General features: G+C 41.4%; 1 protein-coding gene and 1 long non-coding RNA gene across 8 annotated transcripts; both read right to left on the minus strand.

Annotated features, from left to right (window-relative positions):
• Positions 1-4179: 4179 nt before the first annotated feature.
• Positions 4180-12292, minus strand: LOC147651682 (uncharacterized). The gene is made up of 2 exons (XR_015273629.1): positions 8447-12292; positions 4180-7838 (listed from the first exon to the last, which is right to left on the minus strand). It is a non-coding gene; the product is annotated as an uncharacterized LOC147651682 (long non-coding RNA).
• A 5488-nt stretch (positions 12293-17780) lies between these two features.
• Positions 17781-25905, minus strand: PIF1 (PIF1 5'-to-3' DNA helicase). 7 transcript variants are annotated; one of them, XR_015273624.1, is made up of 14 exons: positions 25364-25902; positions 25185-25290; positions 24984-25109; positions 24735-24888; positions 24071-24185; positions 23889-23995; positions 23427-23566; positions 22644-22750; positions 21763-21850; positions 21091-21236; positions 19980-20171; positions 19586-19666; positions 19169-19255; positions 18380-18528 (listed from the first exon to the last, which is right to left on the minus strand). XR_015273624.1 is itself a non-coding variant. In XM_086841402.1 (13 exons), the coding sequence occupies exons 1-12, from the start codon at positions 25844-25846 to the stop codon at positions 19610-19612; spliced, it is 1821 nt and encodes a 606-aa protein (XP_086697528.1). In that variant the 5' UTR covers positions 25847-25902; the 3' UTR covers positions 17781-19255; positions 19586-19609. The 7 variants fall into 7 exon arrangements, 5 of the variants coding, with proteins under 5 accessions (XP_086697528.1, XP_086697524.1, XP_086697527.1 ...); XM_086841402.1 differs by having other exon boundaries at positions 17781-19255; XR_015273623.1 differs by having other exon boundaries at positions 19169-19666.
• Positions 25906-25927: the final 22 nt, after the last annotated feature.

Consider the following 25927-nt stretch of genomic DNA (forward strand, 5'->3'; position numbering starts at 1 on the left):
CTAATGAAGTAAGAATTTAAATAGTGAGCACTTAGATTTGTTTTGGAAAGTAAGAGAGAAGAAACCTTCCCAAAAGGATAATAAACAGCATTTGTAGTCAAACAGCACTGTAGCAATCACAGAACTCAAGAACAATGTTAGAGCCTGGCACTAGCAACCTCCAAGACAGATTATTTGTGATGGGGTTATGCTGTGCTATTAGACAGAGTGCTCAAATTTCTACAGCCATGGCCTTCCTCCTGAGGTTCAATGGCAAACCGCTGCCATGGGAGGAAAGTTAGTACATTTTGCTCAAGATTTCAGCAGAGGGCAACGAAACATAAAATAACATAGGAAAATAAACGTGTTAGCATTGAGCCCTCCAATTCTCACTGAATGCTTTTGCTTGGGAGCACGCATGCAGCAGCATTCAGAGAATGTACACTTTCAAGTGACAAATTCAAAAGGCACCCAAGCACATACACTGACCTCCATTCCCCTTCATGGTATTTGGTTGGGTACAGCAGCTCACTGCAGTTCTTAAATGCCATTCAGAACTACAACAGTGCAATTCATGGCTTGTACTTAACAGTGACTGCAGGTGAGAAGATTGAATTACTTTTCCGAGTCAGAGCTTTATAACTTGCCCTCTCTAACCTTGCTGTTCTCCTCTCCTTTTCAGTAGTCTCAAGTGCACCATTCTTATAGCACAGAATATCTGAACTCAGCCTGATTTAGCCAGACATTATTGTATTTTTACATTTTCAAATAGCTCCACCAGTCTAGATTACAAATTGAATCAGATATTGCATTCATATTCCTATGTTACTTGTAGCCCAACCAAATTATTTTTTATTTTCTAAAAAACCCAAACATAAAAATAATTTTAAAAATATTAGCATTCAATGGTATAGACCACATCATCAGTTAGATTATAAAGCAAAATGTGTCAGGACATACTGAGGCAGCCAGGATCACCTGGGCCTGTCTTGTCTTACTGTGAAATAATTCTCAAGAGGAAGAGTAAGGAATAATAGACATTGGGCATCCTAGAGCAAATACCAGTAGCATGTTGAATGTGGACCAAGAGCCAATCTACCATTTCTTGTTGGAATGAAATAATAGAATGGGCTTGTCTATCTGAATTTTCCACTTCAGTTAACTGTTGGAAATAACTGATATTTTCCACTGAAGTATTCACAGTTATTAGGAGATATACCACAGAAAAATGCATGTGATTAAAATAAATAAGCTCTCAATTGTCAGAGTCATGATTCAAATTGGGTCCTTCAGTTTCTGAAGAAGGTCTGCCTTTTCTGCAGAGCTGGGGGATAGAAATCACGGCAATACTCCTGTCAGTGACTAGCCAAACATGATGCAAGATCACAGGAAGGAGGTACCACCCCTTTGTAATGATCTAGTCTGGATCCTCACACTAGGGAGACATTCATATTGCCTCCATATGTTTTCCATTTCATTTTTCAAAATTCCCTTAAGTTCATCTGTTGTGTCATTTGGACTTTATATCACTCAGTCCTGCTATGGCAGCAGTTCATAACATACATATGAAAAGTGAATTCTCACTGGAACTGTTGTCCTTTGGAATTAATTATCTTCTTGTGATCCTCCCTGGGAAGGTTTTTTTGAGAAAAATACTGTCTCTTTGTTTGCCCCATAGCTGATCCTCACACACCCTGATGAGTGAAATTTCAAATCAGTTGGAAATTCCTGTCCTTCTAAGCAACGGATGAGAAACAGACTGTCATTTATGAGAATTTTCAGATTTGTGTCTTTCCAAGATTTGCCAGAGACCCTCCATGTGATCGTTCTCTGAAGCTATAAGTTCACAAGTGACCCTTACAAGCTGATAAAAGCTAAACAAACCAAAAAGCCCTTGAGCCATTCTGGATTGACTCCATTTATAGCATACTCCCTGTAGGAAAAGAATAGTCACATATGCTTATATAACTAATTGAGTTAATTCCAGATTTTCTTTCCCCAAGCTTAACACTCAGAACCTCATAGGGAAGCTTTTGACAGAATTTATTTCTTTAGAAAGATTACAGCCTCCACCTATTATAGGTCTTATTCTTCTCAGTAATCAAGTGACTTGCCCGAAAGCAAAGCCTCAGACACAACCCTAACACTTTTTCTTCTTCTACTACTGAATTTCATTATCATCTTTTATATCAATTACTTTTTTTGGGTTTTGTTATTTTGAGTGGCTAAGACTTTGATTAGTCTCCAGAATGAAGGTGGATGGGGACAGTGATTACTGCACAAATTAATGTGCTTCCATTGTACTTAATGACTACCCCCGCCCTTAGCTAAAATGATGCCTTTAGCTTGCTACAAAACTTCATAAACCATGTCTTTGAAGATCTCATACAATCACTTTCTGTGGTCACACACTGCCAAGGGTAGATACTTATAATTCTTCTGGTAAAAATCTGTTTCACTGAAAGCAAGGGAAAGAGTTATTGCTGCTTCCTTCCTGTGTAATAGCCAGCTGCAGAACATCTGCTGGGGAAAAAGAGGCCTCTGCAAACCTTCAAAGAGAGCATAACAACAACCCTAGGGTGTTCTTCCATGGGAGCATCTCCATCTCACATGCTCAGCTTGGCCATGGCAGGTTACCAGTGGACACCAGTGAAGGTATCCATCTGTATGTGAGGGTTTTTCAAACATCAAGCAAGTTTGAAGCTTACCTGTTTTATCCTGGAAAGTTAAACTAGGATGGGTGTAGAAGTCACCCACATGCACCAGTGAAGCTTGAGCAGTGTTCTTCTCCTCCAGTTGCTTCCAATAGGAGCTTTAATTGTTGGCTGCTGCTGGCAAAGCACTGGATGCTCTGTACAAGTCACTTAATGTGTATTACAAGTCTGGGGGGCAGATTTATTACTAAGGTGATAAATGCCAGGCAAGACCCTGGGTAAAAAAACCTCAACACAGTTTCACTGCTGCCCATCTGCCGTGATAGCACCCTCTTGTCACTGCTGCAGCATCTGAATAAGCTTCGTGGCAGTACATAAAAGAGACTTCCAACACTGACCACCTCTTCCTAGAGTTTTCCTTTGCCAAAGTCTCATAAAGGGTGCACCTACCCACCAGATGCCAAGTTACATCATCAATATTGACTCATAACTTCAAACTGAAACCTTGTAGTGAACCAAAGGGGAGTCTGAGCCACCTGTCTGTAGGAAAATATCCAGCACAGCAGAAAGATCCAAGGCTAGCTTACCAAGTACACAATAAATACATGCTGAATATAGTTCTGATTTTGCTACCTGGCTTTCCTGGCCAATACAAGGCTCTTCACCCACTGCTGCCATCTCTGGATGTTTTCATGCTGTAAACCTCTCACCCCAGTTACAAGTTCTCAAATCCAGCAGTCTCTCACATAAGGCATCAGTTTATTTAACTAATCAACAAAAATAGTGCCTAAATTCTGCCTAGGCCTGCAGGGAATCAAGAATTTAGATTTTCACTCAATTTCATGATTTAGGGAGCCCTCTAAAATAGAAAATACATATTATTGATAGTTTTGGCACTATGACATCACATATTTGGCAAAGTATAAGCATTCTATGTTTTACAGTGCTGACAGCTATATTCTGTCAAAAGATAGTTGCAAAATCTCTTGAGAAAAGTGAAGGAAAAGGCAGAAGAAACACTGAACAACTATTCATTGGCCTTTCATTCTCTTCAGAAGTGCTGGTCCCTTGGAGAACATATTTTCCCCTTTCTTTTAGAACATCCTTCCAGCATCCTACTCAGAATGTGTTACGAGGATTATTCTACGTCAGATGAAGTGTGGTAAAATACTGTTATGTGAAACAAAGCTGCTTGCTGAAACAAATAGAAAATAGATTTGCTTCCATCTTCATGCTGATTTTGTAAATCACAGAATCAAACTGATCTAAGGTACCACTTAGGCTGTTTGGAGATGTTCCAGCTCATCCAAGACCTACTGCCTTCCTGAGAACACACAATAGCAGATGATACACAGTAAGACTAAGGCTATGCAAATAATTGATATTGCAGGCTGCTTGGGGAACACAAAAACTCATTTCCAAATAGTCAAAAATATTCTCAGTTCTTGGGGGAGAAAACAAAAAGAAGCCTGCTCAAAACAGAAGGCAGCATTTCATACATGAAGTTTTTAACCTTCTGAAATGTGGCTGCAGAAGACACTAACAGAGGAAACACTTTAAATGTTTATTGCATATTCTGCAAAAGAGTCATTAATACTGTTTTTGAGGAAGACTTTAATATGTTCTCTGTTCAAAAAGAAAAACTAGAAACACATCAATCTGTATGCATATATATTATTAAGTTTCCATTCAAATATTTTATTAATGAAAGAAAATTTGCCACATGGGTTTTATATCTGCTGCATAGAATGCAACACCACAATCCATGTACTTGTACCCCCTGAAGAAAACTGGAATTAAACTGTGATTTTTTTTTTTTCCCCTCCTAGAGGTTTAACAGCATATTTAGCAGGATGCTTTAACCTATTAATATCTGTGCCATATTGTTCTGCAAAATGGTATTTGATTTAGAGGAAAATTTATATCCCTCCCATCTAAAGCCTGTTCATCTGCATTTCCTTATCCTCTGGGGGGTGTAGTGCACAGAGTAAAGCTCTTGTGTCTTTATTCTATTGGTTTTGCATATATGGATCAAAATTTAAAACAACAAAAAACCTATAAAGCATCAATTATATCTGTCATATACAACAACACAAGATTGTCTCAGGCCAAAAGATGGGCTTTGACTGCCATTCTCATCACAATCCCTCAAGTATTCTAATCTATATCAAACCCTAAGGGCTTTTAAGCATCCATAAAAGAGAGACATATTGTTTTCTACAAAGTCATTAAGAAATTTTCTCTACTATTCATACTTTGCAGTTCTCCATGGCTTTCATTTTACCTTTAAATAACAAACTCAGTGTTATCTAACACGCTGCCTCTAAAATTTCAATCAGCAGCACTTTCTTCACAGCCCATATTTTAATCTTAGCACTTTAATATTCTACATCTTCAAAGCAAGCACAGCAAAAATATTTAAGCTAATCCTCATGACATTTCAAGATCTACATTAGTTAAGTGATTTAAAACAAAGTGAAAGGATTTCTAATATGAAGAAAAAAAATCCAAAAAGAGAAATAAATATGACATACATTCATTATCCTGAAGATGCATATGAAACTCCAGGCCTGCTCAAGAGACAACATAGCCCACACAAGTGAAGATATTCTGAAATGTGTCAGTAGTAGAAAGCCAGCACTGCACATGTAATGTCTCAAGAAAAAAACACTCCTAATAACACCTCACAACCCAGCTCATTTGCAAAACAACTTTTATCAGCACACCCTACTCCTTCCATATTTACCCATAATAATGCTCAACATGGTCTCCTGAGTGCAAGCCCTGAGTGAAAAGCTGTCAGAGTGGAGAGCAGCTCCCTCCCCTGGATTACAGCTACATCAGCCATGGAGATCAACCTGCTTGGGAAATACTTGGCAGCAAATAAACCACCCCTCCCTTTCCTGGGAAATCCTCGGCAGCAGTGACTGTCACAACCAGAGCTTCTGCTCTGCAGCTGTTTTGTAAAGCCAAAGTATTTGTCTTGTCCTACCTGCTCACTTCTTTAGTAGCTGTGGGAAGTTTCAAATTTTGTAAGAGCTGTATACATTTAAGCATTTTAAGGACTGGGTTTTCAAAGGCTTTTAGGCATATAAATCATTTACTACAACCAAAGTCAGACAACTAACTCTCTGCAGCTCTAGGCCTTAATTCTGTGCAAACTATCATCTCTCAGCTCCAGTCAGAGTTAATTTGATTATTTGGCACAAACAACACATTTGTGTCAATTTCTCCAGTCAGGTTCTTTTTACTTGCTTTCCCTGGCTCTCTCAGTATCTACTGGCTTCTTCTTTCCTTCATGTTAGATTACATAGTTCAAATTGATTCCCACTTGTAGCTTACTGCTGGGACTCCTCTTGGTATCTCATTTCACATTTAATTTATTTTTAAAGTAGATGCTATAAAGCCAATTGGGACAATTGGGATCTAATTCAGGTAATCAAACTATGCTGGTATTACCATCAGCTGACCACTTACAGAGACTGTGAGAAACTCTTCGAGTTCATAAACTGGCCAAGTTTAGTAAAAATAATTTTGCTGCACCTGGCAGGGCCACCACCTCCCTCCTTTACATCTCTCTGGAAAGACATTTCAACCACATAGGAGGAAAATGTCCTCTATGAAGTTGTTTAGTACTGATTAAGCAAAGCTTCTCAGTTCCTTCTGCAGATAGAAAGGGTCAGGTACTGCTCAGGGCTGGCACATCTGGAGCTGCAATTGCAGTGATGAAAGCTGCTCTTAACCACAAAGCCACCCACAGTAAATCATTGCAAAGCCAGTCCTACAACCAAGTAGTTCCTAACTTCCCTTATCTTGATCGATTGAATAGCCAAAATGTAAATGGAAAAATCAAAAATATCTTTTTTTGCCCTTTCTGCCAGTTGTATCTGCTATGTCAGAGAATCTCTCCCAAGTTCTTTTAGACAAGCTGTTTCCCAGATCTGCAGAGCTGGAAACTTGACTGCAAAAGGGAAGGATGTGGGAGGCAAAAGGATGTTTTTCCTGAGGAGCCTTAATTAATTGTTTTTACAACACATTAACGATGTTAAAATTCTCTGCAAGTGCCAAGTTTTCTTCTCATTTACTACCACAAACAGTCATGGAGAACAAGATATAGCATGACCACTGTACTTGGAGATTGATTTTAGGCTGTGACTTAAGTGTTCTGTAGCTTTTTCTTTCAACAGATAATCACAGACCACATAATACTATAGTGGAAAGCTCTTCTAGTGCAAATAAAGGATGTGTGGGGGAACTAAGGAAAAAAATACTCAATTTCTGCCCCCTCTAATATGTTTCTGTGGTATTGGAACCTCAACCTGCCTTTTTCCTATTCATGCCCATGCTGGCTTTATTCTGTTCTGAAAATATCTTTGTTCCATTAGAAGGCACTGCTCCCAGGTGAAATAGATAAATACAAAGGATGAGTTGGCAATTAAATGTTGCTTTTCTTTCTCCAGCTTCTACTCAGGGCTTGTCCTTGCTAGCAGTCCCAGCTAGAGGACTACAGCGCCATCTCTCTCTCTGAGCAGTGTTTGCAACATCATTTAACCTGCCTTGGCCATGGGACAAAGTTGTTGTCAGGATGAATTGTGTTGATGTATGCTAAGAAGGCAATCATGGCAGCTATTTTGAGTTCCAGCATCTCCTTCATATAGCTACAAACAGTTGCCCCACAGCCATTTTGCTGTGGCCATCCAGTTTCAATAACACCTTAGTGAAAGAATGTGAAATCCACTTAGTTCTGTGCTGTGTGATTGAAATACTGCAGTTATGGAGCATGCCAGAACAAGTGGCTCCTGCAGAAACAACGGAGCTGGATTACAATGCAATAGAGGTGAAACAAATAGGTTTAGCAGGCATAGCTCATGAGCAGCCTTTGCTGATGGGAACGTTAGGCAGGTTGGAAATGCATTGCTGTGTTCTAGGAACAAGCACACACGGCTGCAGCCAGCACTCGTGACTACTTGTGACTACCAGCCTGAGTAGAGGCAAAAGTTCAGTGTCTTAAACAGCAAAGAAGAGATTTCAGAAAGCAGGCTGGGAGCTTTCCTGAGAATCTTGCATATCTGGCTCAGGAAGCTCAGCTCTAGAAAGGGTGAGGTTAAACTGTGACCACAGAACTGCAGAAAGTTTTGATGTGTTAGGTCTCGCCTTTGTAGAAAGTAATTTGATTTTTGTTCATATAAGCAGTTACACATTGTACTAGTTTGAAATCAAACCAGTGAGAGATCGCAAGTCAGAATTATAATTTAATAGGAAAATGATAAAAAGAATAAATGCAATAATATCAAAAACACTGACAGAGTCAGAATACAGCCTGGAACCCTGTTAGGGTGATGGTAGTCGTCTAGATGAGGTGGTCTTGTTGAAGCGTGATCCTCTGGAAGAAAGGGGGTCTGGTCTTCAGCTGAAAGTCCAGCAGTAGCTCCTGTCCTCTGGAAGTCCCGTAGGTAAGGGCTGCTGTGGTGTTCGAATTCTCAGCTTATATCCAGTATGGAATGCTTGGCTCCTCCCTCGGGGAGGAGCATCTCACAATGGGATGGTGAGTCATGAGATAAGGCCTTGATGAGCCATTAACAGAAAACAGTCCAGGAGGAAGTTATCTCTGAGTCATGCAGCAAGGCAGTGGTGGGCCCATTAACAGGGGACAATACAGGGGGAAGTTATCTATGAGTCATGGGGCAGGGCATTGATGGGCCCATTAACAGAAGGTAGCCCGGGGGGGGGGGGGGGAGGCAGGGAGCACTGCCTCACCTGGTTTCAACAGTACATGAGGATGGTGATAGAATATACTGCAACCCAGGACACACATTTAAGCCAATGTGATTTAGAAAGTGTCTTTGTCAGCCTTAGGTTGCAGGTCATATGAAGTGGTGATCTGCCTAACAGGATGTGTTAGGAAAACGATGTTTGGAAAACATAGGATGAAGAAGAATATAATTCCAGCTAGTCCTACGAATTAAAATTCAATAAACCTGTACAGATACTAGTGAGCAGCGCATGACATCATGCAAACAGAGTTTAAAACACAAACCCACTACATCCTTTCCCTTTGTCTCTGACAAGATAAAGATTTTCCCATACAATCAGGAACTCCAGTAGGAAATGAATTGTGCGTCAGCGACTTAAGAAAGTTCAAAGCTTCTAAAGCAGCAGCTCAGCACAAGTGAGCCAGTGCTTACAAAGAACAAATGCTACCAGTTACACACTTGGAGACTAATTTACAGTAGTGCTGAGTGCTCACAATGCCAGCTGCAGCCAAGTGGAAGGGGAGGAGGTTATTACATGAGAAGATCAGGCTCTTTGATTTAAAGAGGCACAGAAAGGCTACCAGTGGGATGGAAGTATGGAAGACAATGACTTGGTAAGAGTCAAACATTTTGGGAAAACAAGTTGAAGCCAACAAAATAATCTGTTCTGTGTCCCACTCCTCAGAAAGGCATAACACTCAGCGCTCTAAGAATCTGGGGGTAAGAAGTATCTATGGAGAGGGAAAAAAGCAGTAAGTGTTGCAGTAGTTGGGTTTTTAAGGTGACTGCTGGACAGATGCTTGATGGGTGTACCTAAAGGAAGGTTATTCTGTTCTCCAGCTGATAGAACCCATCTCTGCAAATGGTTGGGGCAGGAATTCTTGTATTCCTGCAGAAGATAAAGCACAAACTGATACCCACATACACATCTCTGTGACTTCTCTGCCCAGCTGTTCAGCAGTTTCCAAATCTGCATAAATATAATAAATCATATTTTACTACAAAATTTATTCTCTCTAGTACCCATAAATAAGGAAGTTTATTGCAGGATCCTTATTCAAGGGTGTTTCTATGCCCTCATTTAGTAATTGCCTCACCCACTGACAGCTACAGCTCTATCAAGATGATCCTAGTGATACTCATTGTATAGTTAAATACTAAAATTATGTCACACTCTACTCTTTCCCCTTTCCAACCAAAAAGGGAATGTGACTGAAGCTTTGTGGTTTTGGTAACCACAGAGGAGGAACTGAGTATGTGTATATTAAACACCAGCAGCATGTTACAAGTGTTTGAGCTTGTAAATGAGGCCATTCCCACTTGTGTCAAACTGCTGGCTCTGGATTGGATCAATGACGTCCACAAACGTGAAAATGAAGAAAAGTATTTCAGACTGTTTTGTCAGGCTGGAAAGATGCAATACTGACCTTCTTTTTAACTTTTCCTTTACACTTCCTCATCCTCAAGACTACGTAGCAGTAGATAATGCCTTCACCTGTACCCTGCTGCTGTTTCTTGGTTGTGATCATTTTTTCTGGACATGCAGAGAAAACGTGAGTAAACTGTACCACACCAGTATGTAGCAGTAAAAAAACAGCCACATTCTGTTGGATGTAAAACATAAATCTGGGAGAGGGAACTACTTTGTAGCTCATCCATTATTTTTAAGATAAAAGTGTCTCCACCTCACTTAATAACAAAAGTTGAAATATACATATATGGAAAGTAGGATGCTCCCAGAACCTGTGAGAACCACTGGACATCCACATCTTCTCTTTTTTTGCTTTTTTTTCGGTGTGATTCACACCATAAATCTTTCAAGCAGTAAACTCCCAAGGCCACCCTGATTGCCTGCATTGAGAAGGCAACTGCAACATACTGCACAGGCAGAAAAAGCACAAGTTAATACAATCAGACACCTGTAGATAAGTAGAGGCTTTCATCTGGCTAGAGAAGTAGATGGAGGCAATGTATTTAACCTGGGACAACTCCAAAATAAGCTTCCTCTTGGAAACTGGACACAGGGAAAAGTCAAGGTGATTCCAAAAGGTAAATAGGATATTCAGAAGAGGCTTAGAGGACAGCAAGTGGAAAGGAGATGCCATTTTCTACTTCTTCAGGAAAGATAATCTTTCATGGCTCCCTAGTCACTGAATGCTAAATACTGTGATAAGTACACTGCTAGTATGCTAAAACTCCAATTAAATAATTTATCTCGTCACACCAATGTCAAGTCTCACACATTGCAGTAACACATTTTGAAAGAACAACATTTATGGCTCTTTGTAGAGAGGAGATGGATATAAATGTCTATAATTTCTTTGCTGTGCTATGCATTAATGCTTGTTATCAGTTGTTACCAGAGCTGAGCAATTTGTAGATATGTTATTTTAAGCCACCCCTGCTTCAGCCTGTAGATGCCTTGAGTTTTGCCTTTATTTATGCAATTAAGCAGCGTTTAGGTTTCCACTGCTAGGGGTGATTTCTGCGGTAATGTGTTGTGAGGTTCTCTCCAGGACAGGCTTTCAATAATACGGATCCAACTAAAGCTTTGGTGTAAACACACTGTTGAACCTTGAGGATGAATGCACAAGATTTGAGCACTGAAAATAAGGCAGGTTGGGTATCTGTCTTCTTGTTTTTTCTTGGCTGGCTGAGCAAGCTTTGCTGAACAGGAAATGATCTTGCTATGAATTTAATCAGCATTGCATTTAGTGTGCCCTAGGTTTCACATATCTCCATATTTTCTCTCTGGCTATAACTGTTTTCCAGCAGCTGTTAGTGAAAACTGCAAGAAAAAACTATATTCTGATAATCTCTTAAATATATATACACAAATCTGTATATAGCTTCTCACATGCTTTGACATAAATTTGGATAAAATGGAATGGACTATGGGTCCTACATGTCCTGAATGTTCCTTGTAAGAAATTGAAGGAAGAGGAATAATTAAAAAATAAACATAAGTAAAGCTACTTAGAATTAACAAGTTTCTCTAGGATAAAGGAGAGCAGAATGGTGCCATTAAAGTCTGCATATGGTTCATGTTCACGGTGGATCATAAAGCTGCATGCAAACCCTTGTGCAAAGCTCCCACTGAGGCCTACAGGGGATGTTTAATGTCATTTAGTCATAAGTCACACTTTGCAGAGGGCTTAATCAGCAAATTGATAAAGTACACTGAGACTACAGTTGCTTAGCTTGAAATATCCGAAGTAAATGTCTAAACACTGGTTATGTTTGACCAGAATGAAGACAACACAGTTTACTCTGTGCATCCAGGCTCCCAGCTGCAGTCCCTATCAGCCTGATCCACCTTGCCCAGTAGCTCAGACTGCAGCTGAAACTGAAGACCAGCCAAACTCAAGAAAATGCATGTCTTTCTAAACACCAGTCACATTAAGAAACTTAAGAAAAACGTTTTAAATAATGCACTTGAAAAAGAAATGTTATGCTCTCAGCTGATGTACAGGGAAAATACCAGATAAGATGGATCAGGTAAAAAGTTCTACCAATTGCAGCTAAAAGAAACTGGACACAAAAATATTTGCAGAATTTATTTGAAGTGCAGTAATTAGACCTGTTGTTGCCATGTCAATGTGTACATGTTTCGAGGATACTGTACTCTCATCTTTCAGGGAAGAAGGTCAGGGCTTTCAAAAGAAAAAAAATCAACAGAGCCTACTCCTCATCCCTGAACAAGTATAGCTGCCTTCTGAGTGACTTAGATTGGCATATTTGTAGAAGGGTAGTCCTTCATTCTCTGGATAACCAGATTATAAAACAGCATTGCTGAGGGCAAGAAATCAAACTCAGTGTTCTGATGGAATATGGCAATTCCTAGAGCCCTACCAGTGGCTCATTTCCATACAAAGTCCTCCAAACAGCCAGATAAGGATTTCACCCTCCCTCGGATATCTCTGTCAACAGAATTTGCATTGCATGCAATATTTATTGTTTCCTTCAGGCATTCCACATGAATTGTCTCATATTGGCATCTGCACATGTCCAGGTACATGTCACATTTCCTGACAGGTTAAGGAGGAACCCCTTGGCACAAGAAGTCCAAGAGGCAGTCACAGGACTAAGTATCCAAATGTTTAGTTGGGATTATACTGAGATAAGATATTGTGAATTAGCTCTGTGAAAAATACCTGTTCAGGGCAAAAATTAAGACACAGCAGGAATTCCACATTAAGAAACAGTCTGGCACACCGATAGCTAATTGATTGTTATCGTTTAGTATATTTGCAGATTGGAGCATAAGGAAACAATTAAGCCTGCATACCACTTATAAGCTGTAAAGTGATTTTGGAAAATCTTGTTTGATAGAAAATAAGAGCAGCTTCCAGCCTGCTAAGTAGGCAATCCAGTTTTCTTCTGATGTTATATCACTTACATAGCATTTAAGATCAGAATGCACACTCTTCTGCTTTTATTGTCAATTATCTTCTCTTTAATGAAACTGCATGTTTTAGAGGCAGAAAACAGTCCCACACTTATAAAAAAGTGAACTGGAGATGTTTACTTCAGAGTGTTTAGTAACATCACACCAGTTTCACTTCCCTTCAAAGAAAGAGCTGGGTTTTAGTCTATTTCCTGGGTAGCATTTTCTATTCAAATATGTGTTAGGTAGCATTTTCCCCTTCAAATATTGGACAGTATGCCAAACAAATACTAAAAAAAATTTACTTTTCATTTCACTATAGCAAGTATACACATTTAGGGGTTTAGCACAAGTAAATTCCCTTTGAAATAAGGAACCCCCAGCCAAACTCTAGATGAAGGGGAAAAAAAGGGAGATACATAGTATGACAAATAAAAGGAGATATAAAGCATATTCTCCCTGTCACCATGCTAAGCAGAGAATTCACCTGTGATTTCTAGCAAATAGTTTCAGTGAGAGCAAGATGAGGTCTTTATGAACTGAGATGTAAAGACAAAATATGCTTCACTAACATAGCTCAAGAAATAAAATATCTTCCTTTTTGGTAAGTTTTACAGGGAGTTTTGTGGGGTTTTTTACACTTGTTTGGGATAAAATCTATTTGTATATAACCAGCCTGTGGACATGTCATAATCCCATGTACTTTATGCACTTATATGTAGCACATATTTGTTGTCATCTCTAAAGTGTGAACCCTAGAAATTACTTCTCCACCCACCTCCCTCTCTTCAAGCAGTCCATCATAGCAAAACATACTTCAGTCAAAAAAGATAGACTGAAGCACATTGCTAGATTTTCTTTCATTCCAAAAATTTGTCAGCATGTGCATCTGCCCCTAGCCACAACTGCTTTTCAGAGTCCCTTACCATCCCCTCATTGGACTGACATACATCTGACAAGGGCTGTAGTCACTCGTCTGCCCCCAGCACCAGCTTCACCATAATGCTTCCTAATGGCTTCTGAGCACACTGTCCATCTGCTGCCTCGAGGTGAACTGACAAACTATTCTGCAGCAGAGAACACAGCCAGCAGCTCCTTTTCAATTTGAGCTGATGTCCCTTGGGTGCACAGCACTGCAAGCGCTACTGAGCAGCCTTTGCCTGGGTGCTGCTCCTATCCCTCCTTCCTCGCCATCAGCACCTCTAGTTTTATACTTCTGGCCATTCCACAATGACACCAAAGGTGCTAAAGGATGATCCTGTGCCTCCCCTTGGTCTTTCAGACACTTTTGGACCATACTGGATCTCTTAACTATCCCAAAGACCCATAGGCGTTATTGAATCTGGAATAATAATTGGTAACTATTCTGAATTTAATTTGCCTGCATGCCTTGAGCTGGAAATATTCCCAATGATTCCATTTCTCTGGCTCTAAACAGAATTCTTCAGATGCTATGTCCCCTTTTCTTCTTCAGTTTTTGACACAGCAATCATCTCAGCTTGATACCCACTCCAGGCACCCTGCTTGGAGCTGTTAGAGCTTGGTACAGTGCTGAATATGTTTTTTGAGGGGGAGCTTGGACTTTTTCTGTTTGGTTGGGGGGTTTTCCCCTTTCTATTTTTTTTTTTTTAAACATCTCATGAAATCCATAGCAAAGGTTAAGGGGCTGATACCTCTTTCTCATGTGTGTCCTGATCCAAAACTGAGCACTGCAAGGTGATCGATACCTTACAGAGTTATTGAATGAATATTACAATTTTTTGCTTGAAGTTTCTGAGGTATTATATTTTATGGAGGCCTTGGCACTTTTAGGACAAGTATCAAAACCTGATTATAATTTCTTTTGACAATATTTCTGTTAAAATAAATACAGCAGCAAAAATTATATTTTTGACCTTGTATTTTTTGAGATCTGGGAGTGCACAAGACTTCACAGCAATCTGTCAAAAATATTACTGTACCTCAAACATGAACTTAAAATTGTTTCTACAGAGCCATTTTTATCCTTTATTTTTAAATCAAAAGGAAGAACTGTATTTGTCCCAAAGTTTAACTGACAGCAATAATTGTGGCTAATGAAGACAAAGGGACAACATTTTATGAAACTTTATCATTTGGACCTGGCTGAATCATCTTATGTGTTCTATTTTCAGTGGGGATTTTGTGTTAAAATAGCCATAGCTTGCTACTATCACAAATAAAATGGTTAAGGTTATTGCAAGATCTCTCTCATCTAGAGAGGAAGCCACTAAAACCCAAACAATTTCAAAATTTCCTTCTTTATTATTAAATTAGATCTGGTAACATCCCTCTGCACTAGGCATTGACATTCTGGCAATTAATAACTAGCTCACTGCTTAAGATTCAAGATTTGTTTTTAAAATTTACTTTGTATTTCCAAGTGTCAGTTAAAAGTACCTGATGTTATTATGGTCAAATATTTTATTACAAGGTGTCCTATTAATCCGATACAAACATGAAGGTAACCTACCTGGAAATTTTTTATGGAACAACTTAGAAACAGGCTGGCCACTACATGCTCTCTTCCCAGATGAATCACAACCTTTAAAAGTTGTTTTTTAATCCAAGTTATTCTCATTAATTCACATCAATGTTTTTCATATTTGATTTGTTACATGCAGTAAGTTTGTCCAGCTTTCACTTGGAAATATTAAAAGTGATGCCTTGTTTTTGTGAATTATTAGCTACTGGAATAATCTTATGTTTTTCATTTAATGTCTAGCATTGTTTTCAAATACGTAACACTCACTCTAACTTGGTATTTGATTAGAGGGATCTTTCAATAAACAAATCAGAGTCCAAAATCTAAAGACCTGGACCAACTCCTAACCTCCAGCTGAAAGTCTGTGCAAATTCCCCTGTAATTCTCAGGGTGTTTACAGTAATTTGAAAAAAAAAAAAAAAATACAATTATGTGTCCTATAGAAAACTGATATATAGCCCAGTGGCTTAAGAAGCAGTAGGTGGAAGGTATGGTTCCTGTACACATTCACCTACCTGTTGACAGAAAAACATATATTTTGAGAAATACGAGGGGAAAAAAAAACCTACAAAGTCTATATAATAATAATAATAAAAAAATCTTAATTAAAAATCTTAAATTTCTGTCAGACTTTATCTTTATCATAGCTCTCATTGCAGAAATATTTTAATAAACAATTTAAATTTTAAAAAAGTGTTACCTTAGAACCCAGTTGCCCTCATGTGGTACCAGTTAGGAAGCTAAGAGTGCCTACACAGCTGCCACCCCAGGAGGGCTCTCATACATTGTTTGTCACGTCTGACAGCCCCCTCTATCAACACCATAACAAATTTAAAAGAAAAAAATCAAATAGTGCAGCATTCAATAATTATAAGTGAAAAAACTAACCTTAGATTTGCTATCAGCTTATTTTGCCTCTATTAACCAGATTTTATAAATTATATACTAGTCACTAGCTCAGCTAAAGTATTCCATACAACATCTTCTGATTTGTAATAGAAACAAGCATAAAATAGTCATATAGGAAACAGCAAAATAGAAATTTTACACATCTAAATGCAATCTCTAGTAGTTCAGGTTTTTTCTCATGCTAATAATAGAACTGCTTAGATTTAACAGCAGAAGACAATTACATGTCACGGAGTGGCTTAATATAAAATGAGAAACTTGTAATATCTACAAGAAAAATTACATGATTAGCATTCACAGCACCACCAACAATGTACTGTGCTTCCATTACTTAAGAGTAGCATATTTTTATCTCTTCAGAGCAATTCTGGATATGAAGGTCTAATTCCTGGACAAAATCTTATTACAGCATTGAGATCAACAGGACTACTGCTGCCTTTCCTGTGCTCACAGGACTTGTGGGCACAGACTGTGGGGACACATCCATGTTTAATTATAATGAAAATGTCACATAAAGAACAAAAAGGGTGTTAAATCACTATACAAAGATTTAAACTGGAAGCTGGTAAGGTTTTAATAACACTCTGTTTCTGAATTATGCTTCCAATAACACATAAATGCATTATGGAGCTTTAGCTGGTATAAAGCAGTTTCTTATAGTTTAATGTATTTGAAATGAGAATGGCTGTGCTTTGTGGTAACAGAAATACTTGTTATGAATCAAACTCTTAGTTTAATACACTTAATAATGGCTGCAGTTAAGGCAGATGTTTAAATGCTTAAATGTTTTCTCTTCAGTTTGTGAAGTGAGGCAGTACCCATATTTATGGGAGTACAGTCACGAAAGCCTCTTTTTTTACGGGGGTGGGTCCCAGCCATTGCAGCACAGCTGAGTGCTCTCATGGAGCCTGTCCTGGCCCCTGGTCTTCAGATTATTCTCCATTTGACTGATTAATGAAGAGAGGAGGGGGAGCATTTCTGTTCTTCCAGTACAATCACCACAATAAAATGTGATTTTTTTATTTTTTTTTTAAATCGCATGGTGCTCTACTAAGTTCTAACTCTAGATAGTATCTCTGTAAGAAAAATTAATATGTTATGGAGAATGTGGAAAAAGGAATATTTATTGTATTACAAGATTTTTTAGCTCATGTGTAGGGAAGCATTATTCCATTTTAAAAAGGCCTCATCATAATCCCAACCAAAGGGGAGCCATGACAGAGCCTAACAGCTCAGATTTATCCTGACTGCTTCTTTCAGGATTTTAATAGCAGCCTTCAAACTCAGCACCTATATCTGCTTTAGCTGCAAGTGAGAACAGCCAGAATTTACACAGATGGACACCTTTTGGCCTCAGAAGAGCTGCCAGCCCTTCAAAAGCCACAGCAATTCTGCTTCCACAGTTCCATCACTGAGAATGCATCCACAATATTTCACATAGATTTAATACTAAATGAAATATTGATTAACCTTTTCATCTTTAAGTTCTGGTTAGCATTTTACCTCAAATTGGCACCAACCCACCACCCCCAGTACAACTGGAAATATTTGAGTCCCTAAGTTCATGAAAGCTGCTGTTAAGTGAGTTACTTCACAAGACCACAATTAAAACTTTATTTGCATTGTACATAATCACCACTCTTACACTCTAAATTATCTTGCAATTACAGGGGTACAGGAACTTTTTAAGAGGCATTAAAGGATTTGAACCTGCATTATCTCATCACTCTTACATAATGAGTCAATAAATCAATTTATCAATATCAATTTATCAATGACTGGACTTGCCTGGCACATCCTTCATAGCTGTCTACCCCAACAGTAAAACTCACTTTAACTTTCTGGGTATTTCAGATCCCACCCTTTAAAGTCCAATGCAACACAAAGCCCTCATTATGCTGCAGCATCCCATCTTTAAAAACCCTCAAGTGCTAACTGAAACCAGACCCCTGGCCAAGCACAGCGTTTGGAACTTGTCTTCTGTAGGCTCCTGCTCCACCTCCAGGTACTGCCCATCCACTCCCCACCAAACTTCTTTGAAGAAATAATATGCTGATATATTAAGAACCTCTCTGAATAAATAGTCACATTTCTGTCTTATACTATTGCTTCCCCCAAGAAGCAATACCTTCTCAAGGCCAGAAAAAAATAACAAAGAAACCCAAAACAAAATAAAACAAAAAAAACAAACCACTTAGAAATACATTTTTTAATTCTATCAAAGTCTGTTTTCTGTTATGCTAACCTAGCTAGTCAACATCCTTTCCTGGCTTTAAGGAGAGCAGCTGCCAAGAAATGGCCTTCAACTTGTTTACACTGCAAAGGCTTTTATAGAGAGTTCCCCTGGAAGAGACAAGTTGCAGTTGGATGTTATTTCATGTTATTCCCATTTGTAAAACATTTTAAAATATACAAGTTACATTAGCTTTAAGCAAAGTGCTAAAATACAAAAGAACAAAGCTTCTCCTTTATTAAGAAGCCAGTACATTAGCTCTGCTTGGCCCTGCTTTTGATGAAACAAGTGAAGATACAGCTTGCTTCACATGTCCTCAGCCATTACTCTATTGCACACTTAAGTTCCACCTTATTAGTCAGACATTTTTTCCAGGAGAAGCTCCCATCTGAATGGGATCCTCGTGTGTTTAAACATGAGAGGGTCCCACCTGCACCCATCTCCTCTCACCTTCTTGCTCATGGGAGAATGAATCTTTACAGTTCTTATAGTTCCATAATTATGGGTATAAGATGTAAGGCTTCCTCCTATTTTTAAATAGTGCCAGCTCATCTCAAAAGGTTAAAAATAATCACCCCGTTGTATGCAACAGACTAATAAAAATGCTATGTATCAGCACAACAGGCTGAGGCAACTCTGACAGTTCTGCTTGTGGAAGAAGTTAATGCAAAGCCTCCTGGTGTCAGGCAGCAAGAACAGCTCTTCTCTTGCAGGCAAATCAAGAATTCCAGATATTTAGCACTTCTTTACCTTTTGTCAGCAGCTCCTGTGAACAATCCATCTAAGCAAAGAGGATGCACATTTTCCCTCTCTCAACAGTGTATACAGGTTTTTAGTCTATATGTGCAGAGAATAAAATACAATTAGCAGGCAGGAGAGAATAGTAGGAAGGTCCCCCAGGATAAAACTGTAGAAACGTCCTTCAGGCACATCCTTGTTCAGTCATTCTGTTGCTAGAGTTGCATTTGTGACACAGGAGTACTCAAGGCTGAGGGCTCAGAAGGGGTTGCAGAAGCCTTCCAAATCCCACAGATGTAAAGTGGGGATTATTCTACATATCCAGAGTCAGCTGAATGAAGCAGACATCTAAAAAATCTCCTTTCATTTTGTCTATATTATCAAATATACACAACAAGATCGCTGCACCTCAGCAGTCTGTGCTGATACCTCACAAAAACCAGAAGAGCATCCTCAGTTGCATTTCCAGTTTTCCTTCTCATCAGCACCTGAATGGGTGTGTAGTGAATCCTTTGAGGAAAAAGAAAAGAAAATACCAGAAATTTCTGTTGTGCCCACTTCTCCTTCCTTACTTACTGCAAAAGGAGAATCAAAGAATCCAAACCCATCCTTTCACCCAAAGGACCAGGTAGTGTTACACAACCCCAACACTACAGAGGCTATTTGGTCACCCAGAGCTGCCCTGCTACATGCCCTCTCTGCAGTTTCATCTCTCCTGTCACTACAAGTGTTGATCTTGCTTAGGAAGAAAAAGAAACATCTTGCTGCCCGCATCTCTCATTCTACACAAGGCAGGCTTTGCTGGCGTGAGGTTTTTCTTTACCTGGGTTAGAAGCTGATGACGTCTCAGCTGTCTGTAGAACTGCAGCACAGCAGGATCAGCCCTCACTACTTTTGGGTCAAAATCCAGAACACGGAGACCCGCAAGGCTTCGGGCTCGGGAGAGGGCTACGTAAGCCTGCCCACTTTCAAAGACACGAGACAGGGAGATTTCCACACAGTCTAAAGACATGCCCTGTCAAAGGCACAGAGAACTTTGTTACAGAGCAAACAAACAAGAACACTGTGATGTATCAACACTAACCTGTCCTGTGAGTTTGTTCAAGATACCATCTTTGGTAAAAGGTTTCAATTTTTTTAAAAAAAATGAACTAGTAGAAAGAAAAGGCATTTTTCCACTAGGATCCACTAACTAATTCCAGTGAGGCTCTTGTTGCATGAACCTCCATAAATCCCATATAATCAACACAGCAGGGAAAGAAATCCTGCTGGTTTCACTCTTAGTAGTTAACTGGAGCAGGCACCATTCTCAAGCAGTGCTCAGGCAGACCTGAGAAAGAGTTTGGGTAAGGCCTGGCCAGCCCTGTCTCATGGGTTGTCCCAGGTGCAGCAGAATTTACAGCCTAGTGTTCTAGTTTAATATGTGGCATGGGAACAAACCCACAGGTCACAGGTCTCCAAGACCAGTACTTACCAAATATGAAGTCTTCTGGAAAGGAAGGAACTTGGAAAATATTACACTGTTTCATTGACCCTTATCTTGCAAAAATCCCCACCACACACCAAAGGCTGAGTCCAGCCCAAAGAGCACAGCTGTGGCTCCAGCAGCTTCCTCAGTTACACTGCAAAGCTCAGGGTACCTAATGCTCTCAGGGGAATACTTCCCTCATCAGCCCACAGTGGTAAATAATGCTGCTTTACAGTCCAACACCAACTCTGCAGATGGCAGTGTGCTTAAGGAACCCCCAGCTGTACTGACAGTCCCAAAAGCAAAGGAGATGCTATCTCTCTGCAGCTAGACACATGTTCTGGGGTTCCTCCCCAGCTAGGGCCTTTCAGCTTTCCCTCCTATTTCACCAGCAATGCAAGCTCACCCAGGAAATAAGGTTTATAACGGTGTAAAAGTCTACAGACAGCTGTACAAGAACACCCACCTGACTCTTGTGAATGGAAATGGCCCATGCCAATTTTAAAGGTAATTGCTGACGACTCAGATGAACTCCTGATGGTCCTTTAATGATCCATTTCTCCATTTTTATGAGCTGTGTGACCCCACAGAGAAACCTCACCTTAGGCAGCCCTGTAGGAATGGGAGCAGGAAAGAAACAGGGATGTATTCCTGACACTCAACAGCCAGGATGTCAGCAGCTTAAGAACACCTTTTTTCTGCCTAAACCAAACCTAAATTCACAGACAGTTAATAGCATGCCCTGAAATGATGCTTGACACCTACTTAAGCAGGAGAACTAAGGCAGGCATTTTACCAGTTGAGAAGCAAAGAATAATACATTTTGCTGGTAGCAGAACATTATTCTTTGGGAAAAACAAACAAAAATCCATCAAAACTTGCTTCAACAGAACAAATAGGAAATTCAAATGAGCAGACACATTTACATACAGAATACAGGACACAAGAGGCCTACAGACAGCTATAGCTGATGCAGTGCATGACATTACAGCTCATGAGAGCCCCAAGCTCGCTGAGATCTCTCTGCTTTCCCTCAAATTATCAACAAGCTGTAAACAAAATTAAGAAGTCATCAGCCGCCAATACTGATTTGTTATTTTCCCACTTCCTTTAAGAAAAGATGAAAAGGCTTACTTACTCTTCTGTTCACTTTCAAATCCTACAACAACACCTCGTGCCCCGTTCACCAACCCTTGAGACACATCCAGATTCTTTGCTAACATCACCTACAGAGAAAAAGAAAAATCTTTAATGCACTGCTTCTGCAGCCTGTTCAGCTACCTGCAGCTAAACTTCTTGCCAGGAAGCATAAGTACATCAGGCTGATTTAGCCAAATCATCCTATCCTGCCTATTGCAGTACCATCTCCAATTTGATTGGAATTATTTCACAGCCTTTCCTTCCTAGAATTTGTAACTACATAATTTTACAGCACTGAACACTTTACTTGAGCTATTTCTGTCCACAGCTGTGAGCTCAGATCCAAAGAGCAGTTTCCCCTTCACAAGGCATCACCAGCCTATGCATATACGCATTCTGGGAACAGCTAAGGAACAAGTTTCCAAAGCAAATGGTGCTACTACTAAGTACAATCTTACATCTTTTCCACTCTGACAGGCGTAGCTGAGAGCTAGGTGCTCAGTTCAGCAAATATGGCAAGCTGTGCCATACCTTTACAGATGGGGAGGGCTGCTGTACCTGGAGCTGAGACTGCAGGCAAGGACTGCTTGTGCTCTCTTCTACTAGAAGCCTTCTAAATTTGATTTGACATGTCTATCAAAGTCACAGCAATCACCACTGTCCCCAAGACATGGACCTGAACTCATCCTCTGTCTGGATAAGATTCTAAGCAGAAAAAATACAAAGATTGGGATAGAGTCTTCTGTTGGCCTGGCATAGCCATTCTAGACTGAATTTACATTCTATGTATTAATCTACTCTGTACATTTCTCTGATATTCCTCCATTTTTCTTACACCATTTGATCTGATCTATCACACATGTATGTACACACAGTTACCTGAGCTCCGAGCTTTAGCTCAACTCTACCACCCACAGGACACTGAGCATCAATTAACTTCACTAGCATTGGGTCACTGTCCAAAGCCTCAAACACATGCACTTCTCCTGTTAAGGAAAGAAAGACAGAACTTAAAACTGTTGAACAAATTGTACACAACATTTCAGGAGGTTCAGCATTTATTTCTAAGAGCAATTCCACTTTTAATATCCATTCTGCTCTGCTGCTAGGACATCCTCACAAAAACCATGTCACATCTAACAATGGAGAGCTCACAATTGCCTCTCTTCCCTATATAACTTCCAGAGCATGAAAAGACACAGGAAGGAAAGGTCAGCACTAAACAAGAACTGAGCAAACAGCATTTTGAGCAGTTTCACTCACTACCAACACCAGATCTCCAAAGCAGACTAAGGAAGAATCCAAGGGTCAGCAAGGGAGGCAAAAAAATAAATACCATTAATTCAAGTAATGGGTGGATAGAGCATGGCCTAAGATACTACAGAAAGAAGAAGCAGGGGAGTGGAGGCAATAAGTTACCCACCCTATCTCAGAGCAAGCAATGAGCTTGCTGTCTCTTACAAACCAAAAAGTGACATTCTGGATTTTTAAACAAAAATTTGTGAATTTTTTCCGCAGGCACCTCAATTCCAACACACAGAGCTTGGACAGGTGTTGTTGCTATGCATGACAGAACACAAGTTCCACCTGACACCCCAGTACCCCCAGTGCATCCACACAGAGCTCAGCCCCAAAGCCAGCCGTTTCCTCCACTGAGTTCACCTGGTAGCTCTTGCAAGCGTCTCTCATTGGTTATTTCTACATCATCTTTATGGGTGCAGAGCCTCGTAGCCAGGATCCCATCACGCTCAGACCTGTGAGCGGCCGTCTGCATCAGCTGTCTGGTAACCTCCTCCGTGCACCTGGTAGCCAGGAAAAGGGAATTCCTTAAAGTCATGAACAGGTTTGAGCAGCACTGACCTTCACACAGCTAGATGAGTCTGTGCAAGCTACAGGCCTCCAGAGAAGACAGAGAAGGATACCTGCATAAACTCAGAGAGCAGAGGAATTGTCCCTCCTTACCAGAGCAGCATATATGAAAACTGTCTATGTTAACTAAGGCATTTATAGCTTTTTCCTACAGCTACACATTCCTGACAGAGCACAGAAAAGTGACAAACTGCTCTCTCCTCTGCTCCATCAGTGGGGAGCAGGGATTACAAAGAGAGATGAGTTTCTCCTCACCTGCCTAAACGGATTGCACTGAGGAGCGAGACAAAGGTCTTGTCAGTCTGTCTCCGCACTTCAGTCAGCTCCATGTTTATGTGGATGCATTTCCTCCAGCTTTTTGCCTTGAAAAAATAATTCTCTTGTTAAGAAAGAGGCAGACTTGAAGTATGAGAATGAGTTTAGGAACAGTTTTGTACCTGAAAGCAGAACTTGGTTTCTTCATTAGCCTTGCAGACTGGGGGTAACTGTAAGAAATCTCCACAGATAATTAGTTGAATTCCTCCAAAAGGCTCATCCCGTTTTCTGACTGCCCTGGAAGGAATGGAAGAGAAGGTTTGAATGTCCTCCAGAATCTGGACATAGTCAGGTCCCAGAAGTTACTTCTGAATCTGTCAGTATATTCAAACCTAGACAATTTACAGTGAAAGATGTTTATCCCCAGCTGCCTCAGAAGAGCTCAAATAATTAAGCAATGCTAGTACAAGACATTATATTTGCTTTGCTTACCTACCCTAGAGGTCACTATCAGTCTCAGTTTTTTAGTGGCTGCTACACTACAGCTACTTCTCTCTGCCAAGAGAGACCTTTTGGGCACAGCTGTACATCCTGGACACAGCTCTATAGACAGCACTTAGCTCAGGAGATGGAGAGAGCAACCCAAACAGCCATAGCTGTGAGTGAGGGGTAGACATGACCAAAACCTATCTCATGGTAAAGATCGACCCAAATGCTACGATTTCTTGCTTCCTTACAGGCCTATACCAGCAGCTGCCTTGTATCCAATCATAAAACTAAAGAAAGGAAGCAGACTGGAAGTTTAGAGAAATTAATTTCTGCTAGTTTGACCTGACAATTGCTCACCTTGCCACTGCCTCCAGCTTGTCAAAGAACTTGCCATCCACCATTGAGATCTCATCAATAATTAAGTGTTGGCAGGCCAGCCAATGCTGGCGCACCCCTGGCCTCTCTGCCAGCTGAATGCACTGCTCCAGCGGTGCCTTCCCAGAACCGATCCCTGTCACAAGACAAAAAGCAATGCTTTAGGATACTCCTGATTCTTTGGGAAGGGAGTAGGAGCTCCCAGCCCCTCGCTGTCGGGCGGGCCATCACCTGCAAAGGCGTGGAGAGTCGTGCCACCGATGTGACAAGCTGCCACTCCCGTGCTGGCTGTGGCGTAGGTGATGTTCGGAGGGAGGGAGCCCACGATCCTCTTCAGGAGGAATGACTTCCCAGTCCCTTGGAGGTAGAAGCAACAGGTCAATGGCCAGGACTTCCCCCGGGGAGCCGATGAGGGTCGCCGGGGCCCCTCACCTGCAGAGCCGGTGAAGAAGACGCTCTTTCCGCTCCGCACGGCGCGCAGCACCGCCTCCTGCTCCGCCGAGAGCCTCGCCGGGGGCCGCCTCTCTGCGCGGGGCACCTGCGGGACAGGCGGGGGCGCCCCGTCAGGGCAGGGCCGCTACCCGGGGCCGCCCCCTCGGCCCGGGACTCACCTCCGCCGGGCTCTCCCCTCGCTCTTCGCCCGCACGGCGGCGGCCGGGGCCGCACAGCAGGTCCCGCTCCTGCACCGGGCTGATGACAGAGAAAGACGGCGGCGGCCGGTCCAGCAGGCGGGGACGGCGCGGAGCGTCCCGCGACCCCGCGGCCACCTTGAGCCGCAGGAGGCGGAGGAAGCGACGCAGCGCGTCCGGGGGGCAGTCGGACAGCAGCACCTGGGCGCCGTCCGGCCCCACCCGCACCGCCGCCCGCCCCTCGCCCGCGAACCGCGTGAAGAGCCTCACGGCGTCACCGGCCAGCACGAAGTTCAGCACCGCCGCCGCCGTGCCGCTGCCGCCGGCCACCCGCAGCACGGGCTGCCGCAGCTCGTTGCGGCCCAGCAGCACGGTCGCGGCCCGCATCACGCGGCGGCGCGGGGCGAGTCCCCCCGGCAGCGGCTGCTCCACGGCCGCCGTGCAGCGCAGCTCCGCCGCCTCCATCGCCCTGCCGGCCGTTCAAACGCGCCGCGTGCGCCGCCGCCAATCAGCGCCGGGGGCTTTAACCGGGCGGCCAATCGGAGG

Source organism: Cyanistes caeruleus, chromosome 9, assembly GCF_971803275.1.
Source record: "Cyanistes caeruleus chromosome 9, bCyaCae1.hap1.1, whole genome shotgun sequence".
Taxonomy (NCBI): Eukaryota; Metazoa; Chordata; class Aves; order Passeriformes; family Paridae; genus Cyanistes; species Cyanistes caeruleus.